At 54.4% G+C, this 18,919-nt stretch overlaps 1 protein-coding gene across 2 annotated transcripts in view; it reads left to right on the top strand.

Annotated features, from left to right (window-relative positions):
* The window catches only part of LOC117228144 (uncharacterized), a 41,968-nt gene extending 24,933 nt beyond the window's left edge, over positions 1-17,035 (top strand). The window contains exons 2-3 of one of the 2 annotated variants that reach the window (XM_076526694.1): positions 8,168-8,812; positions 10,369-17,035. In XM_076526694.1, coding sequence (XP_076382809.1) covers positions 8,168-8,812; positions 10,369-11,651 — 1,928 coding nt within the window. In that variant the 3' untranslated portion in view covers positions 11,652-17,035. Of the gene's footprint in view, positions 1-8,167; positions 8,900-10,368 lie in introns of both variants that reach the window. The other variant, XM_076526693.1, reaches the window with a different exon arrangement.
* The last annotated feature ends 1,884 nt before the right edge of the window (positions 17,036-18,919 follow it).

Below are 18,919 nucleotides of genomic sequence, written 5' to 3'. Positions count from 1 at the left end.
TAGCGGTCGAGATGCTGCCGCGGCCATTCGTGCACGGCAAATCCGAGGACTCGTTACGCAAAACGGTAAATAATGGAATAAAAAAAATGGGCGACTGGAATTTGTTTGTATAAGGTTTCGTCCCCGCGCTCGGTCGACGTGTCTCTTCATCGCTCACGTTTCCACTTCTCTAAGTCCGACGACGACATTGCGTAACGGCGAAGTTTCCGAAGTCGGACCGCTGGTGCTCGCGCAGCTTGCACAGGGTGCCGCGTAATCGTCAACAGTTCTCAGCTTTGCTTGGGAAAGTGCGACAAGAGAGTTCGGAAGGTTGTGCGTATCTCGTTGGCCTCCGTTTTCGGGCGGATCCGGATCGACCGAGTAGAATAGGCCAGCAAGCGACAGACACGCGAATCCTATCAACGCGTTTGGTATCCCGAGGCTTCCGAGAGTTCGCACTCGACAACAAAACCACCAGCTTCGCAAGCGCGACGATAAACAATCTTCTCCGCGACCGTTCGTTCCTTAAAACCTGTGCCAAAAGCCAAGTCGCTAGACTACGCCAGTAAACGTTCTATGAAATCGTGACGATTTGTGCACACGCCTGACACGTCGAACGAAACTGTAAGCCTCCAAGAGTGAACCAGGTCTGAAATCTCTCGGAACACTGCATCTTCCCGAAGTCGCCGAAACTGTCGACAATTGTTATCCGCGACACCGACCATATTTCTGTCACCGAACCGGCAACCGTCCCCTAAAATCGCAGGAATCTCTGCTCGCACGAAACAAACGGTGCGCCACTAAAAACTCAACGAGGTCTCGCTCGAAAGCGACCAAAGTCGCGCAGTCTGCGGACGAGTGCCAATCGCAACGGTGGCCATTTTTCCCGCGCACGATCCGGGCCGGGCCGTTCCCGAGGCTGGCCCGATCGGCGATCGTTCGCCGAGACCTCTGACCAGGTGCCAAAAAATGTTCTACATCGGTTGACTGACTCATCTCGAAACGGTGGCCGTTTCTCGCGGGAAGATCGGACGGTGCGCGTAACCGCTAGTCATCTCGGGTATTTGGGGATGCTGGGTGGCTCAGGTGGTTGCGTGGCGGCCCGAAATAGAGGCGGTCGCCCGCGCAAAATCGCTCGGAGTCGCGCCGCGAATAGTCCGCGCCCACCGGCTTCACGAGAGCCGCCGTTAATTTTAGAAAACGTTTTGTTTTCGTGCCAGAGCAGAGCCGCGACAGAAGCGGAGAGAAGAAGCGTAGTTGCGTGAGTCGCGAGCCGCACGTACACGCGCCGCGTGCCTACTCGCTTCTTCCTCGCGGGATTACGTCGCGCGTTCCCGAGATCGATGCACGCGCGACACCCACGCCCCGCCGCAGACAGTTTCGCTCTCGCAGCCGAGGATTCGGATGCCCCGACCCGGGGACTATAGTTTGTTGCTGGTGCCAGCGAAGTTCGCGGCCGACGAGACCTGGCCTCGCGGGTAGCCGGAGATTCACCCGGTATCGTACCTCTTTGTCTCTCAAAAGTTAACAGCCTTGCCGCCGATCGACCGGGCCACCTGACTAACCCCGTGACCTGTCCGTGCATCTTCATCGCGTCTCCAAATAGCACCGGGAGAATCGAATAGTTCGTCGGAGCTCGTTCGTCGGAGAGGATTGGGACGCGATAACGTGTCGAGGGATTATAATTTGTTGTCGGTGCATCGTTCTGTTTAGCATCTTTAGAGGCGACGCCTCGATCACCGCTGCGATAGGCGTCGCATGTATACGTGTTCATTCATCCTGTGCGCAAGTGTCTTCCGACAGTGTCGAATGCTTCGTTGGAGTTCGCTTTTAGAAAATAGAAACACGAGTCGCAGCTTCGCGGACTTTAGTTTGTTGCCAGTGGTTCGTCCTTAGCCGTCGAAGTGGGCGATTTAATCAACCTTGCGACCCCCTTTAGACGACTTCGTCGTGTTCGCAAATATGAACAATAGATCGGGCTACCTCGTTGGAGTCCGTCTATGGCTTTATCAAACGTAGCACGTGGATAAGAAGAGGAGTGTGGGCAACTATTGTGTGTGCATTGGTCATGCGTTTTTTCGGGAAACTGGTTGCGGTGACTCGCGTAACGCGATTAATTGGTTCCGCGTTATCATAAACTGTCTCATACGAGGCTCTATTTCAGAAAACGAGATCGGTGTAACATTGTGGTCGGCTACCGCCAAGGAGACCTAACGCTTATCGGGATGATTGATCAAAAGCTAATGAAAAAAAGGCGGTCCGAATAAAATATGGTAACGACATCAAATGAACCAAACCCGTCGTTTACGCGCAACTGGAAACAATTAGTATATCCCCGCGACGAGGCGAATGCGGTGAAAGGAGTAGATTGACTCGTTACTCGCGCGATACCGTGAAAAAGATTGCGAGTAACACACGGTCGAGTTTCCGAATTTGGACCGGCTCCCAGATCAAGCATGTATCTGTTATTGGCGGTATTAATTAACTAGGAATTACAAAGTAGCTACAACCCGGCCGTCTGTCTCCAATAAGAGACATATCCGCGGAGTTATTGATATTATTAATTAACTGTGAACTACAGATTGGGTTCGGTCGGAATCTGGTCTACGCGGACGACTTTCTCCTATTCGCAAACAAAACAGATCTAAACAGATGTTAGACCATGGACACGTGACTTTTAGCGACTATTTAATTGTTCTAGAGTACTGCTGTCATAAAAAGGGAGGTCCTATCTGCAATATTTGGTAGTTTGATATATTAGTAAACGCGGATATTTTAGTCGAGTGGGACGATAATATTATGTAATTTATTAAATCCTAAAACCTCACGTGGAAAATTGAAACTTAGTATAGGTATTAGGAAATAAATCTAATAAATATAAATATATATATAGCGATCTAGAAGCACCAAAACGTCAAGTTACCAAATTTTGCAGATAGTATCTTTGCTTCAGGACGGCGCAGTAACGTAATAATATTATGGTATGACGCTACAAAACGTACATATATGAGATAAAAATCATTCTCGAGCCATCATGCTTCTCTCATGACAGGCGATGAACGTGACTCACTTATCACATAGTCCACAGATCGATTAAGCATCATGTTTCTGAGTCAGTCCGTAATGAATAGTGGCATCTCCAGAAACGACCGATTCCAGATTCTTTATTCTACGCCGCGTACTCCCATCTGCTTCTCAATTCTCCATGTCGAATTGATCCGAATTATCGTAAAGTAATCGAGTTAGCGAATTCATTACATGAGATTGCAAAACTGCGTTCGAAGAGACACGATTGAAACTAGCTTTTCAGGACACCGTTGTGAACGTATAAAATCGACCCAGGAAAAGGCCTCGGCCTTTGTCGGGTCGATGTCATCGTGCAGGATCTGACCGAACGAACTCTCGTGACTTTCCCCCGATCAGGAAGCAAAACCAGGAAAAGGGAAAACTGTGGGAAAACAGAGCAAGAGTGAAATAATCCGGTCACCAGGAAAGAATGCAATGAGCCTGTCCAAACGAACAGAGAAAGATGAAGACTGTAATCCATCGTCAAACCGCATCAAATCAGGCCGAGCGACGTCTCGTGACTTTCCAAATCCGAGGAGGATAAACGAGGCAGGATGAAAGGGAGGAAGGAAGGAAGGAAGGAAAGAAGGAAAGAAGGAAAGAAGGAAGGAAGGAACCGCGACCACGACGATTCCCTGACGGCGCCTGTGACTGCGTGTTCTCGCCTTTTTCCCGTGTCGTGAATCGTCGCGCGCTGCTTTATCTCCGTTAGTCGTCGGGGAGAAGCCTCGTGCATCGCGAGTGAACGCACGTCGCCCGATAAACGCTCTTCCGTCTTATCGAATCGCTTCCGTTTACGCGTCCCGCGGACGTGCTCGTAAAAGGCTCGGATTAAAGAGAGAAATTACCGAGTGGCCGTGTCCCAAAGGCGAGCGAAACGGGCGGGGACAGTCCGACGGGACGACAAAAAAGTGAAAAATGAAAGACGGCGGGAGGGGGGTGGGGACCGGCCGGAAAGGGGGCGAGGAAAAGGAGCGAAACGTCGATGGAAAGGGGGCAGAGGCGAGCGAACCGGAGCAAGCGAACAGGCAGGGAATGAAGTTGAAACGGCGGAGTGATAGCCAAATCGAGAAACACGGGCGCAGCTCGTTTTACACCGATCGGCTGCCTCCTACGGTGTGTCTTTAGTGCCGTGAATTGACAGCGGTAAATCCGATGGCCTTTTTTAGTCACCGCGTTTTGTACCGCGGCCCGAGCCGGGCCCGGCTCTCGGCACCGGATCGCCATTCCGAGCGAGCCGAAAGAATCGCGGGATAAACAAAAGAGAAGACGCCGGGCGAGAGGGAGAGCCACGACGGAGCGGGAGGAAAGCTCACGAAGGATACCCGGCCCCGGGGAAACAGGGAAAACAGGAGGAGAGAGGCGAGTGTCACCGTGCAGGACGTAGGACGACGACGGGGAGAGGAAAAGAAAAAGAGACGGAGAATGGTCGCGTGGCCGTGCGTGGCCCCAAATAGGGCATCAGGTGGTTGCGCGACGCCCGCGAGAGAAAAAGATCGTTCGCGCGTGCGCAGAGGCGCGTGTGCCGCTCGTAACCGGGCGAGCACGCACGCATGCACAAGCGGCATACGCTAGAACGGCACGCGCGCTCTTACAGGTGGTGCCGGCGCGGCGAGACGCGGTGCGAAGCGGACTGCTGTGCACAGGAAATTGCTCCTTTGTCGAGCGAACGCGGCCCGGGACGGAATCGAACTGAGCAGAGCTCGTTCGCGAGGATTATACCCTCCCGCGGGACGATCAAAACACTCGCGCGCCGGGATCGGGACCAGCCAGACGCGGAGCGCAGAGCAAGCTCACCTGTTGCTTCCGCTCCGCGAGTTTGGACGACCTCGTTTCGAAAAAGAACGATAATTAACAAGATCGCAGTCGTCTAAATTTCCTCGCAGTACTGGGTGTATAAGTTTGATTCAAGAGAGGGGGAGGGGGAAAGTTGTAGAAATGGACACGGGACGATTCCAGATGCAAAAATATGTAGAGAAGAACGAGTGACGTTTTCGCGGTTTCGAGAAAATTAGAGCGGAAGTTAGGCTTCGTGGCTCTACGATCTTGCGGAAGTAGATGCGGTATGTTATGGTCGGACGTGCCAGCTGATGCTTGGTCAATGGCACGCGGGTTCGCTGAATCATCAAACTCGATTTTTTTTCGAGAATCATTCGCCTCGCGTACGGCTATTTCAAGCGGACGCCGTTAGAGTTTGATATTAATAAGTTCAAGAAGTAATTGGCGAGTTGTAAGACGAGAGCGTCTAGAGTTTCAGCCTTAGAACCAGTTGAAGCTTGAACGAAGTACGTTGACTCGAAGCCTGAGAAGATGGAGAAACGAAGACTGCAAAATACCAGACCATTGAGGAGCTTCGTGAGAGAGAATCGTAGTTGAATAGGCCAATCGAAGTAACCTTCGATCGGACAAAACTCTGTCTCTCTGTAAACCTGGACCAAAAACGAACATTTCTCAAACTTAAACGGAATACGCCAACGGCGATACGTTTCGCGGAAAGTTTAAAATCAGTAGTCCTGCCCCGTGAGTCCAACTTTGATCAGACAAACCTCTCGTTCGACACTCGTAGACGTACTACCAGGCCGAGGCATCCTCGCAGCATCTAAAAATCAGTAGTATAGTCCAACACCGGTCGGCCAAAAAATCGCCGTACCCCATTGCTCGAGAAAATCGTGCGCCAAGCAGGCATGATAACGCATGCTTTTCGTACGCTAACAGAGACTACTAACATGGGCAAAGTACACCGAACGGAGCGCCGTTTCTGGAATCCTCGCGAGCGACTAACAGCTTCCATCCCCCGGCGAGCGTGCTTCGATCGATAGCGTTGCGCGCGAAGGTACACGGAGTGCCGGTGGCCGCGGGATCCCGAGCGTTACCCGACGCCTGTCACAGCGTCGAGAACGACGCTAGCCGTCCATACGCCGGCGCCAAGAGCGCGTCAGCAGCGTCGAGCCGCGTCGAGCCGCAAGGCTACGCGCGGTATCGCGGGGAGGGCGCGGAGGAACTCCGCATTCAGTGGATTACAGGCCGGAGAACGCGGCGGAAGACTATCGGAGAGGAGGGAAACTTTCCTCCCCTCCCGGATAAGGGAGGGGGAGGGGGTTGAGGAGGAGGGAACAAAGGAATGCCACCTGACGGTCCACGAGAATAGAGACCATAAACAATGAGATCTAATTTAAACGAGCGGACAGCGGCGCGACGGGAACGCGACTCGAGCGTTCCATCGATCGTCCTCTTGCGTCACTTTCTCGTCATCCGCCGAATCGGCCATTCCCGAACTCCCGTTTGCCCGCGCGAAAATGCCTGACAAACGTCGCCATAGAACGACGCGGTTGTGACGGAAGCGTCACGAAAGTTTCAAAGTCAGCCGAACGAGGAAAATGCGGCGTCGGGAAATAGGACCGCGATTCAAACTCGCCTCGCCTCGCCGCGAGGGAGAGCTCGCTCGCGCGCCAGTACCTACGTCACGCTCGTCTACGTCACTGGAGAACCGAGATCCCCGGAGTGGGGGCCTCGCCGAGCGGTGGGGCGAGCTGAGGGGAAGGCAGGAGCTTGCTGAGCACGAGCCGGTGGTGGGAGGGCAGAGAGATGCCAGCTCGCAGCGGCTCGCAGCGGCTCGCTACGAGGAGGGCGGGTGGTGCGGGGTGGGGGCAGCCGGCGCGTGTGTGCGTCGGCACGGACGCGCGCGGCCGTGTACTTGTCCCCAACACCGGTGCGCGTTGATAGGGGACCGCAGAGCGGGGATTGGCTGGCGGTCGGCTCGCCGCTTCCAAATATGGGACAGTCTCCGCGGTCCATTCATAAAACTACGGGGCGCGCCGCCGCTCGGCTCAGTTCGTGCGCGACCCCCACGCATCGCGCGTCCTCCGACGAGATTCCGGACTCGCGCGATCCGCTTCCTCTCGGCCACGCACACCCAGCCACCGACAGAGAGGTGTACATACCTCTGCTGCCTACGTCCGCGGGTAAAACCTGAACGGACCGGAGAGACAGATAAAGAGCGAGAGAGAAAGAGAGATAGAGAAAGAGATCGGTGTAGAGAGAGAGAGAGAGAGAGAGAGAGAGAGAGAGAAAGAGAGGAGACGTAGAGGGGGAAGAGACGAAAGAGACGAAAGAGAGAAGAGAAGAGAAAAGGACGGAAGACAACGGAACGACAAATAGGCGCGCGGTCGCGCGCGCCTTCACCTACGTGACAACACAGGCGCGCGAGATCATCGTCGCGCACAGGACTCGCGAAGCGAAGAACCGATCGCAGGAAGACCTCGAAGAGAGAGATCGGTCGAGCGTGCCTGCGACGTACCGAGAAACCGGTGACCATCGTCGAGGAGGATTCGGGTACCGTTCATCCCCCTCGCGCCGCCGGCTGTAGATCCTCCTCGCGCGCGTTTATCCCTCGCGCGAACGATCCTCAGGATCGGAAGGACGATCGGTCACGACCCTCGGTGAGATTGGATTCTTTTTGTCGTGCGCACACATTACTGTTTGCGGTGGTGGTTGTTGGTGGTGGTGGTGGTAGTGGTTTGTGGTTGGTGGTGGTTGTACCGGTGGTGTATTTACCCGGCGGCGAGAGATCGCCCGAGTGCGCTCGCGCGCGACGCTCGCGTCAGAGGGAGATAGAGGGAGAGAGAGAGAGAGAGAGAGAGTGAGAGAGATTCGTATAGAGAGAGAGAGGGAAAGAAGGACGGAGAGCGATCGAGGTACACGGTTTTTGCCGCCCGGCGTCCGCTCCCTCGTGTCTGCCTCGCCGAAGCGGAGGAGAGACTCGCGGCGCGTGCCGCGCGACGGATAAAAAAGGGGGAGAGCGCGTGCTACGTTCGCTTGACTACTAACCCAGTGACTCTAGAAGGGAAGAAGGGAAGAAGGTACTCGAGGAGAAGGACGAAATAACCGATCGAGAGTTTCCCGAGGATTCTCGAGGGACATAGGCGACCACTAACCGATATCCGCGCGTAGAGGCTTCGTCGCGAGAGTAAGAGAGTGAGAGAACGATTAACGGGCGATAGTGAGCGAGAGAGAGAGGGAGAGAAAGAGAGAGTGAGAAAGATCGTGTTAACCGTACCGAAGGCGACACCGAAGGAGGACAAGATTTTAACCATAATAATAGCGTTGAACGATACAACCGCAGGCGAGGACACGCAGTGCGGTACCGAGGAGGTTTCCGCCGGCGGACAGGCAGGCGATCAGCTACAGAGGATGACGATGGACGGGATGGAAGTGGTGGGCTCGCAGCCCCACGCGGCCACCAGCCCGTTTTTGCTCTCCTCGCCACCCCTCGGGCATCATCACCATCATCATCATCATCCCACGTTCAACCTGCAAACGGTGCAGCTCAGCTTCGACGCTTGTCTGCCTTACAACACGGCGACATCGTCGAACTCGATCGTGTGCGGCGTCGGGGGTGGCACCTCGTCGCCGGCACCGACCACTTGCCCGACCTCCACCGGATGCAACAACAACAACAATAACAACAACAACAACAACAACAATAACAACAAAACGGTGCCGACCCTGTCGTTGGCCGGCTGCGTGCCGTTGCACGCGCAACACCAAAACAACGCGGACACCACGGACCACCATGTCCGGCACCATCATCACCATCAGCATCATCAGAGGCTCGACGACCACCAGCAGCACCGGCACATCGATGCCTCGTCGCCGTCCAGCGACACCGGCGACGCGAAGCGGCGCCTGCAGGCCGGAAACGAGGAGAAGGACTGCTCGAGGGACTGCCGGGACGATCTGCAGGAACCTGTCGAGAAGGATAAGCCAGGTGACCTAAACACGCCGGTTACCACCAGCAGCGATTTACCGTCCTTCTTCGGCCCCTCCGCGCTCGTCGAGCCACCTCCTATTTCAGGTACCTAAAATCTGCAGTCCTTTAAGAAACAAACAAACAAACAAACAAAACGAAAGACATCGACGTCTGACTTCTTCTCACGTGCCGCCCTGTCCGCATACACACGCATACATGCGCACGCACGCACGCACACACACACGGACGCACGCACGCACGCACGCACGCACACATAAACAAACACAGGTTCTCGCGGGTCCTCCGATCGGGTGCGCCACGCGTCTTCCACGAAAGAGAATCTTGTGCATCCCGGAGCCCAGTCTTCGCGCGTAATGCACGGCTCGAACTCCGGCGACCTTGCACTTGCACCCTGCGTTTCACGAACGCGGCCGTTCCGCCTCGCCCCGACTTTCGCTTTCCGCATATCCGCCAACTCTTGCCGCTGCTGCTACCCTCGTGGCTGCGCGTCGCACCCCTCCGAAAACCCGGCTTTCCCGCTGTCGATTTCACCGGGGCCTCGGGGAAATCGGCGGCGAGGCAGCGAGCTCCGAGAGCGCGGCGCGCGAGGCGTTGTGCGTACATGTATAGTGTGGCGGCCGTGTTTGCCGACGTGACGTATATCGGTCCGCTCCGCGAAAACGGCTAATATCGAGCCCGCCCGGCTCTCGCGGATCAATACTCGGCGACCCCGACATTCAGAAACCCTCCTCCGGCGTCCCTGCATCGCCGCTCTGCCGCCTCAGCCTCCACCTCCACCTCCCACCGCCCCTTTGCCGGTTTCATTCATGCTCCCGTCTGCCCCCACCCTGCCCCCTCCCCCTCCGGAGCAACACAACCACCCTCCGCCACGGTAGCCGGTAGCCGTATCATCCGCGAGTTTCTCTGCGAGTACCAACGGTGTTCTGCCTTATCGTCTTATCGTTCGACTTCCAAGTCGATTTCTCGGCATCGATTTGGACTTCGACGTCGATCCAGTTTCTTCCGCTTCAGGCTGGATCGTTCGCTGACGCCCGCTCCCGGGCGCCGGTTGGCCTGGGTAACGGCGACATGTCCCCGATGAATGAAAACAGATGTTGCATTCCCGTAGGGTCGCTCGTGGCCAGGACGACTTCGCACTCGTTAAGATTGCGCGCGGTTCGGAGGGCTGTAGCTCTAGGTTAGGATGCGCCGGATGACTCCGATCAGTTTCTCCGGCCGTCTGGGAGACCGACTTTGTTCTCGGTAGTCGGCGAGAGAGACGATGATTGCGCACAGTTAGGAAGGAAGTAACGGGACGACAGGATGCAGACGACAGATAGAGCCGGCCAGTACGCTCCCGGCTGGCAGATAAAGCCACCCCCGTATCGCACGGTTCTTCCTGTCGATTCGCCTAGCTCGGCCCGGTGCGCGCATGCACGACGTCCCGATTCTCTTCGGATACCGAGCACGACGCGCGACCGTTCTCTCACCTGTTGTCTCTCACCCCGCGAGCACCCATGCACCCGGCTACGTTGAGCACGAGACTGATCGTGGATTCGATGGATCGTTTTCAGGCAGCCTGGCGGGCGAGGACCTGTCGCTGGAGGAGGCGACCCCGGAGGACGATGAGACGGCGGCCTCGGCCGGCAGGGACCACCGGCAACACCATCATCACCAGGACTCCCAGGACACCGGAACGCCCGGGGCGCCACCTTCGACCAGCCCGCCCCGGCATCATCAGACGCAAGAGGACGCGGACCGGTGCAACGTGCTGCAGGGCGGCGTGATCTTGTACTCGTCGCCGCACTCGACCTCCTCGGTGTCCTCGGCGCCCGCGACCAGCGTCAACATCTGCAACGTGCCCACCCTGACCTACCGCGGCGTGTTCACCGCGACCTGCACCCAGTCGTCCACCCTGAACACGCTGCAGAGTCAGCAGCAACAGCCGCAGCAGCAACAACAACCCCAGCCGACCAGCCAGGAGCTCTGGGGACCGTTGCCCTCGCCGACGCTCACCTTGACGGGTCAGCCGTTCCTTCACCCCACGCTCCATTCGTCCCATTACGGCGGCGAGACCGTCGAACTTCTCCAGGTCGAGTCGAAGCCACCCCCGCCGCCAGGTTACCACGACACGCCGACCACCACCCCGGCCGGCTGGCTGACGGCGCACGAGGACGCCTACGACCCCAACCTGCTGTCCCACCATCACCCCCATCACCATCACCAGGAGACCCAGCTGAAGCAGGAGCCGATCGGCACCGGCGGCTACGGTCCCGCTGTCCAGCAGCAGCAGCAGCTGCAGCAGCCCCAACCGAGCCAGCAGCAGCAACAGCAACAACAACAGCAACCGCCGCTGCCGGGCGGCGCCACCAGCGTGCAGCTAGCAGCGATCAACCCGAGCACATCCAAGGGCCACGAGATCCTCACGCAGGTGTGCCAGCAGAGCGCTCTGCCGCTGAGGCTAGTCCCGGTGAAGCCGAGGAAGTACCCGAACCGACCCAGCAAGACCCCGGTTCACGAAAGGCCGTACGCGTGCCCGGTGGACCGATGCGACCGCAGGTTCTCCCGCAGCGACGAGCTGACGCGTCACATTCGCATCCACACCGGCCAGAAACCGTTCCAGTGTCGCATCTGTATGCGCTCGTTCTCAAGGAGCGACCATCTGACCACCCACGTGAGGACCCACACCGGCGAGAAGCCGTTCTGCTGTGATCAATGCGGCCGGAAGTTCGCGAGGAGCGACGAGAAGAAGCGGCACGCGAAGGTCCACCTGAAGCAGAGGCTGAAGCGCGAGGCGACGCACGCGTCCGCGAGGAACCATCCGCAGAGCCACGCTTCGCCGCCCTGCAACCAGTAAGGGGGCGATCGCGAATTTAACCCTGTCGTTCTGGGCTGTGCAACAGTGCCATGGAGCACCTGGGCGGACACGGCTGCCGCCCACGGCTTCGGTAGGAAAATGTAGAAGGGTGCTGGAAGCACCCGGACAAGCAGATCGCTGCAGAAGATGCTTGGCTCTCGTCGACGCGGCAAGGTGTCTGGGATTCTCGAGTCCGTCGCTCTGACCTGTCCTGTCCTGCTTGCCATTCTGTCTGTCTGTCTGTCTGTCTGTCTTGTCTGTCTTGGCTGTCTTGTCTTGTCTGTCCGTCACGGATCGACGCCCATTCCCCTCGACCTTGCCAATTAGTGCTCACCCAAGGCGCAGCTTCTCCCCTCGCCGGGCGACGAGCAAACGACGGAGACCTTTAGGCGGAACGCACAGACTGCCGTCAACGACTGATCCGTCGTCGATCGTCGTCGGCTCGCAAGCGATCGACGGCCGCAGCTCGCGCGAGGATCCGCTTCATCCATCGTGTCTCAACAAGAATCTGTCTGGAAACGATCGCGGCTTCGACGGTCTGGACCCAACGAGTCGCCGCGCCGAGATCCTCGGCTGTCGCGTTATCGTAAGAAATCGTTCTGGAACATCGTCGTCTTGTAAATATCGAGAGCTTTATTTCGCGAAGGACGCGGCAGCGTCGTCGCGCGATCCGCTCGATCGTCTCTCGCGCATCGTCGCGTATCCAGGGAACATGAGAGCTGGGAATGTGCGGCGCACACCCGGTATTCGATCACTCGACGACGGGTAAACGGTTTGATAACCTGTTCGGTCGAAACGGAGCTGGCTGGAAAATTCGTTCTCGCACTGTCGGCGATATTCGGATGCTTGCTGACGGCGATTCGACCTCGTTGTGATAGAATCAAAAAGAAATAATTAACTGCGTTTCCTAACGCTAAACTCGCCGAGTTTCCAAGTCGCTGAAATTGTAGGAACACTTTCGCAAGTTCGATGAATCTCTTAAAATCGAGGCATACGTTATAATGAAAATTGCGAGAGATCTATCGTTTTATTTATTGTTGTAAAAAGAAAACACGTTAGTTAATTTTTAGGGCTCGGTGGGTTCGGCGTTCGAATGGTTTCTCCTCTTTGCGGTTAGAACATTGGAAGGAAGATTGGGAGATTGTCTCCCGTACTTGTGATATTCATGGATGTCGAAAACATCTGTCTCTGTGTAAATGTTAGAGACACTTGATCGCGTCCATATTGGCCATCCCATACATGTGATTCCGAAACAGGAAAGAGCCCTCCATCTGGCATAGATAAGAGTCGAACGAAAGGAATTTAGGCAAATCGTTTCAGCTAGCGTTCGCTCGACGGTTTCTCGGCTGAATTTGCTGTTCGGCGTGGAACTGGCGCAATGATAAAAAAAAGCACTGGTACGAGCATAATTGAATTTGATAATTGCGCGACACGCGCGTCGGTTCCCGTTCGCTGGAGATTTCGCGGGAGACAGAGAACTCGAACGTTATCAGCATTTCAAGATTTATGCATTTCAAGATGGCTCCGGAACTGTTGTCGCATTACGCGCAACTTATCGAGATCGTTAAAAATGGAAATCAATTTCAATTCGATTCTTGCTGGTCGCAGTCGCGACAGAAAGAGCTCGCACAAATAAGCGCGTGTAACCGTAATAAAGCGGTGTAACGCCACCGTTATCGTAGCAATCTCGCTTTAATTTCGTCCGGTCTCATCCCGCTTTAAGTTCGGTCCCGCGAAATCCCGAACGATCGAACGCCGGCGCGCGGATCATCCACCGAGTCACGGCCGAAGAAAAACGTCGGAACAATGGTCCGTTTAATTCTACCCTCGGAACTCGAGTGATCGAATACTCTTCCGGGATAGGGTAACGCCGATCCAGAAGGATCTCGTCTCGCATTTTTCGCATCCGGTTCTTCTATCACCGGGGTCGTCGGCGCAGGATTCAGCTTTCGAGACCAGCTTCGGTCGCGGGAATTCCTAGCTCTGTCTCTCTCTCTCTCTCTCTCTCTCTCTCTCTCTCTCTCTCTCTCTCTCTCTCTCTCTGCCTTTCTGTCTCTCTTTCTTGGCGGCGTAAGCACTGTGTCGTAGTCGTTTCCTCGACGACGACGACGACGACGACGACGGGATCGGTGTCGATTCTCCGAGCTCTCCGAGTGTTTTTCGCGGCGAGAGAACCGCGAGAGAGCGACGAGGACGGAGATCGCGAGGCGACACGAGCCTGAGAAGGATGGAAAGATGGGGAGAGAGAAGCAGAGAAAGAGAGACAGAGGGAGAGAGAGAGAGAAGGAGAGAGAGAATACTCGGTTACGGGCAAGCCGTTGGGGATCGTTATTTACGGGGCGGTCGCGTTTTATGCCCTTGTTTGCGATCGAGGAACGATCGAGATGCAGATGCGAGAATCGCGCGTAGATACGCGCACGAAATATTCCGGTGTCACGAGATACTGGCGACCAGCCACTCGGCCGAACGACGTCGAATCGATACCGCCCGCAGCTTCCGGGAATCAGGGAAGGAATTCGTCGAATTAGATAGAGAGAGAGACGGGGCTGGGTCTCGATCGCCATGCAAACGACCGCGTAAAAGAAACAGGAAAGAAACCTCACTCTCGCGCGCGCGATCAGCCGAGCGAACGAGCGAACGAGCGAACGAGCGAACGAGCGAGCGAGCGAGCCAGCAAGCGAGCGAGCGATCCAGGGATCTCGAGATCCCTCAGACGATTCGCGATCGAAACCGGGCCCCGGTCACACCGTTCTACACTGGTGCACGGATAACTGTCGCGTCGTGCGCCGGGAGCTGCCACGGTTCTTCAGGTATTTCACCTGCGAATCACCTGGAAACAAAGTCTGAAACACAGAACACGCCGGAGAGTAGAAGTTACACGGCAGCAGTCTGTAAGCCGACGGACCGGAGAAAACGCGCACGCGAACGAAGCGGATGATCCAAGTTTTGTTGCACGGAGAAATTGTTGTTGGACGAATTTGTTGATCGTTGTTGATGTTGATCTAGTTGTGTTACCGCGATGAGAAAATTTTACTTACGTTGATCGTCTTGTTTATACTTTATTTGGATGTTCCAACCGCGTTATTGGCATCAAGATCGGCTATCGTATATGCGCTTCTTGGGGACGTCTGCGCGTTCTGTCTAGAAATTATGGGACCGGACGGACGGCCTCTTGTTTCGGAAATTAAGGGATCTTTGCGAGAAAAACGGCTGGATAGAACGTTGATTATGCTAATGTGATTATATTCGGCGATAGCGTGCCGATTCGCCTTGCGTTCTTCTATACCTGCTTTCGCTGCTTCGCGTATCGTCTACTCGCGTGAAACGCGCGGTCTACGATCGATCGGTATTCGTTGAGGTGAAACTCTGAAGGTTTCCGGCGAAGCAAGCCGGCAAATAAATCGCGAAGAATGCAACGGTTGTCCATGAAGGACGGAAGGAAGGAGAGAAGACGATTTGAGCGACGATTCGAGCGACAATTTCCGATGCACCACGGTAGTTTCGTGTGAACCGAGCGTTCGTCCGTCCTCTCGTCGTGCCGCGAACGATTCGACATGCCCGCGCTTTCTTGCCGATCAGGGAATCTCTGTGTATGTATATGTATGTATATCCAAAAATATTTTCTATGTATTTTTATAAGCGCCCCGAGAGAATTGATTCGCAGACGGACGATCCTCGAACGATCGTGCGTAAAGAGAATTTAGTTCGATAACCGACGAGAGAGAGAGAGAGAGAGAGAGAGAGAGAAAGGGCGAGACGCACGGCCTGATCTCGTCGCGAGAATCGATCCACATGCATACACAATCGTACACACGACGCGCACACACATTCACAATCTCGCGCGCACACAAATACATACACACACACATTCACGCGTACACATACTTGTACACATTTTTGCGTCCTTGAACCTCGTGTCTTTCAATCATACAATCGAACAATCGCTTCGTATCGTGCTCTACCTCTTCGAACGCCACGTCCACGTGTCTCGTTCCTAGTTCGAACACCCTCTCGTGCTCCGGACACGCTAAAATCTCGGATCCCCCACCACCCCCCCCCCGCATTGTCTTTCACCCCTTCGGTGATCCTTACTCTTTTCCCTCGGTGCTGTCGCGATCCTTCAACGAAAGAGCCCATCCAACTTTTCTCGGCTGTCGAACACTCGAAGTGAAGACGACGAAGCAGAAGAAGAAAAAGAAGAAGAGAGAGAGAGAGAGAGAGAGAAAGAGAGAGTGTGTGTGCGGGTCCTCTGTTTTTCACCGCGAAGCAGCAAACCCCACGAGTGAATCTTAATTAGTGATCGGCGCGGTGATCATCGTTGTTTAACCACGGGAGTTTTCCTCTGTAAATATGTATATATATATTATCAGGCGTGTTATACATATGTATACATAGGTTACGTGTTCTAATCAGAACGGGGCAGAGACAGTGAGCGTAGGAGAAGAACCTGTTGAAAAAAAAGATCTCACACCATTCTTCTCCGTTTGATCTTGTTCGCTACTTTCCCGACAATGAAACAAACAAACAAACAAACAAACAAACCAACCAACGTACCCCGTTCCGCCATCATTTTACGTGTAATATAAAGATATGAGTTTAGCGACGATTAATATTATGTATATGTTGCTCTATTTATTAACAAAAGTCTCTCTCTATATATATATATATTATATATATATATTGAAGAAAGATCTATATATATACATATATATATATTGTTAAAATTAAAGGATTATTTTTATTATAATTATTCTATTATAATTCTATTAATAAACGATTATGGTTATCGGCCGCGTCGGACGCCTCGGATATCCGGACGCTCTGGTCGCGCGTTTACTCGCGTCATATTGTCCGCTATTGTTCTAGATAGGTCGGAAAATACTTGTAGAACGAAGGAGCGTGTAACGCGCTCGCGCGCGCGCGCACACACACAGGCGCATACAGCATACACACATACATACACACACGTCTCTTCGAAGCAGCGAGAATCCGAGAGAGATAAATATATATGTGTATATATATATATGAGAGGTAGAGAGAGAGAGAGAGAGAGAGAGAGAGAAATTACGCGTGCGTGTACATAAAACGTATCAACGTGTGAATGTGTTGAGGAGAGAGAGAGAGAGAAAGAGAGACACGGAAAGAAAGAAATCATAGTGAGAACGGTACAGAGACGACACTTTTTTTTACGAACGATATTACGCTATAGTTGGATAAATTATGTGTAACTATTATGCCATACACGGTGCTCCGAGTGCTACGGCACACCGGGAAAAAACAATCTCTCGACTACCTGTATATTTTGTGTTGTAATCATCGTTGCCGTTTAATCTGGCCCGGTTCCCCACGACGATTATTAACAAAAATACAAAGTTAACATTGAACGGATATGTCTTGTTAATTCTCTCACCAATCGATCCACCAATGCGGCATCCTTGCGTCCATCGGAAACTGTTCCCTTACGTGAAAAATTTCGTTCGATTCGTTTCATTGTTCCCATTCTCAGAAATTATCTTGCACCAGAGCATCCAAAAGAGTGTCCCAATGCTTTCTCGCGCCATTCCAGACTTTTCTTTTCGTTTCGCACGCAACGATGAACCACGATTAAGGCACGCATTATCCTCGTATCTCGTGAAAGAACATTTCTCGGTTTCGCACGTGTTTCCTCGACTTTCATCGCGCCTGCCCGAAGATTTTTTAATCGAACATTTCCTCGTTTAGTAATAATCAACTGAATACAGTTGTATGCACCGGCGGCGACAGAAAAACACGGCCGGCTAATTGCAAGGCGCGGCGCAAAAAGATCGGACAGAAGCCGAGCCGAGCCGAGTTTCCAGCGATTATCGGCATTATCGCGGCAATAATCCGCCATATTGGAGACCGGAGAGTAACAAGGAAATTCCATATTATTAAATGACCGTTCGTCCAGTTATCAATTAACTGTCGTGGCCCCCGGATCCCGGGCTGCGATCCGAACGCCAGCTTGTAATTACATTCTCGCGGGAGATCGCGGGATCGAGGGAGGCCGGCGATCCGGCGAGATCGAGCGCGGCACGAACGAAACCGTCGGTTTTTACGACCGCCATCGATCGCGGCGTCCTGGGCCGGCGCGATTTTTTTCCCCCGTTGCGATCTACCGTCAGGCGCATTCATCGGCCGCGGACATCTTTATCGATCATCGACAATTACCGAACAGGGGCCCGCCGATCGGGGACGTCGATAGATCGAGCCGCGTCCTACGCGACCGAACTATTGTTCGTCCCGTGGTGTTCGTTTAAAAGCCAGCCCGGGAAGATTAATGAGGACCGGTCCCCGTTGCAAGAGAGTCGCCCGTCTGAATGCGACGGTGCATTTGCACTCCCGTGCGAGCCACGAACGCGAGCGCACCTTTTCTATATTGCAACCTTTCACCGTAAACACGCGGCTTGGCGCCTAAACGTTGCCCGGTGCTCGCGCGCGCCCGCGCGCTCTCTCGGTTATCGCTTATCGATTCTTTTTCTTTCCGTCCGCCGTTCCCCCTGATACGGATCAAGAACGACCGTCAATTAACGGTTAGTGTCAATTCAGCCGGCCAGACACAGACTTATTGCTGCTCAATCAAGCGACAGTCTGGCCGAACGGATCGCCGATCCGCGGGAACCAGTACTTCCGGGTACTTTGTACGATTCGACGCGAAAGAGAGCTCCTCGCTCCGCCGTGTATCGTTTGTTTCCGCGTCATCGTCGGGTATCGTGTCCATAATCGCGGACACCTGAATACCGCGCGAAATTGAGGATCTAAAACGGATCAGCCGGGTACATCGACGGACGGATAGACCGTTCCGCAATTAAGGAACGCGCGCGCCGGCCGGAGCCGATCCTTCCACCGATTCGAAAAGACTCGTTACCGCGGGACCGTAGAACTCGTCGTTTTCCCGAGACGGCGTCGTCGAAAGTGAAATTAATCGTGCCACGTAACGAGAAAGTAAAACGGAACTCCTCGGTAACGGTGTTCGGGCTGCCGGGAGGCGAGCGGAACGGAGCGGCGAGCGTTTCACGAAACCGTGAGGAGGATATGGAGGCGGGAAGAGGATCTCCGGAGATCGTTGGAACCGGGACGGTTGGTCCGACCGATCGATCAAGGAGAGGGAGAGAGAGAGAGGGAGAGAGAGAGAGAGAGAGAGAGAGGAGGTAGAGAAGATATAGCGTTCTCCAAAAAAGGTGAGATCCGAGTATGATTCAGAACCGTGAAGAAACGACGTCGACGAGATCGCGCTACCGGCGCGCCGC

Source organism: Megalopta genalis, chromosome 15 (assembly GCF_051020955.1).
Source record: "Megalopta genalis isolate 19385.01 chromosome 15, iyMegGena1_principal, whole genome shotgun sequence".
NCBI lineage: Eukaryota > Metazoa > Arthropoda > Insecta > Hymenoptera > Halictidae > Megalopta > Megalopta genalis.
The sequence above is the reverse complement of the archived record's forward strand: the minus strand, read 5'-3'. Positions and strand labels throughout refer to the sequence as shown.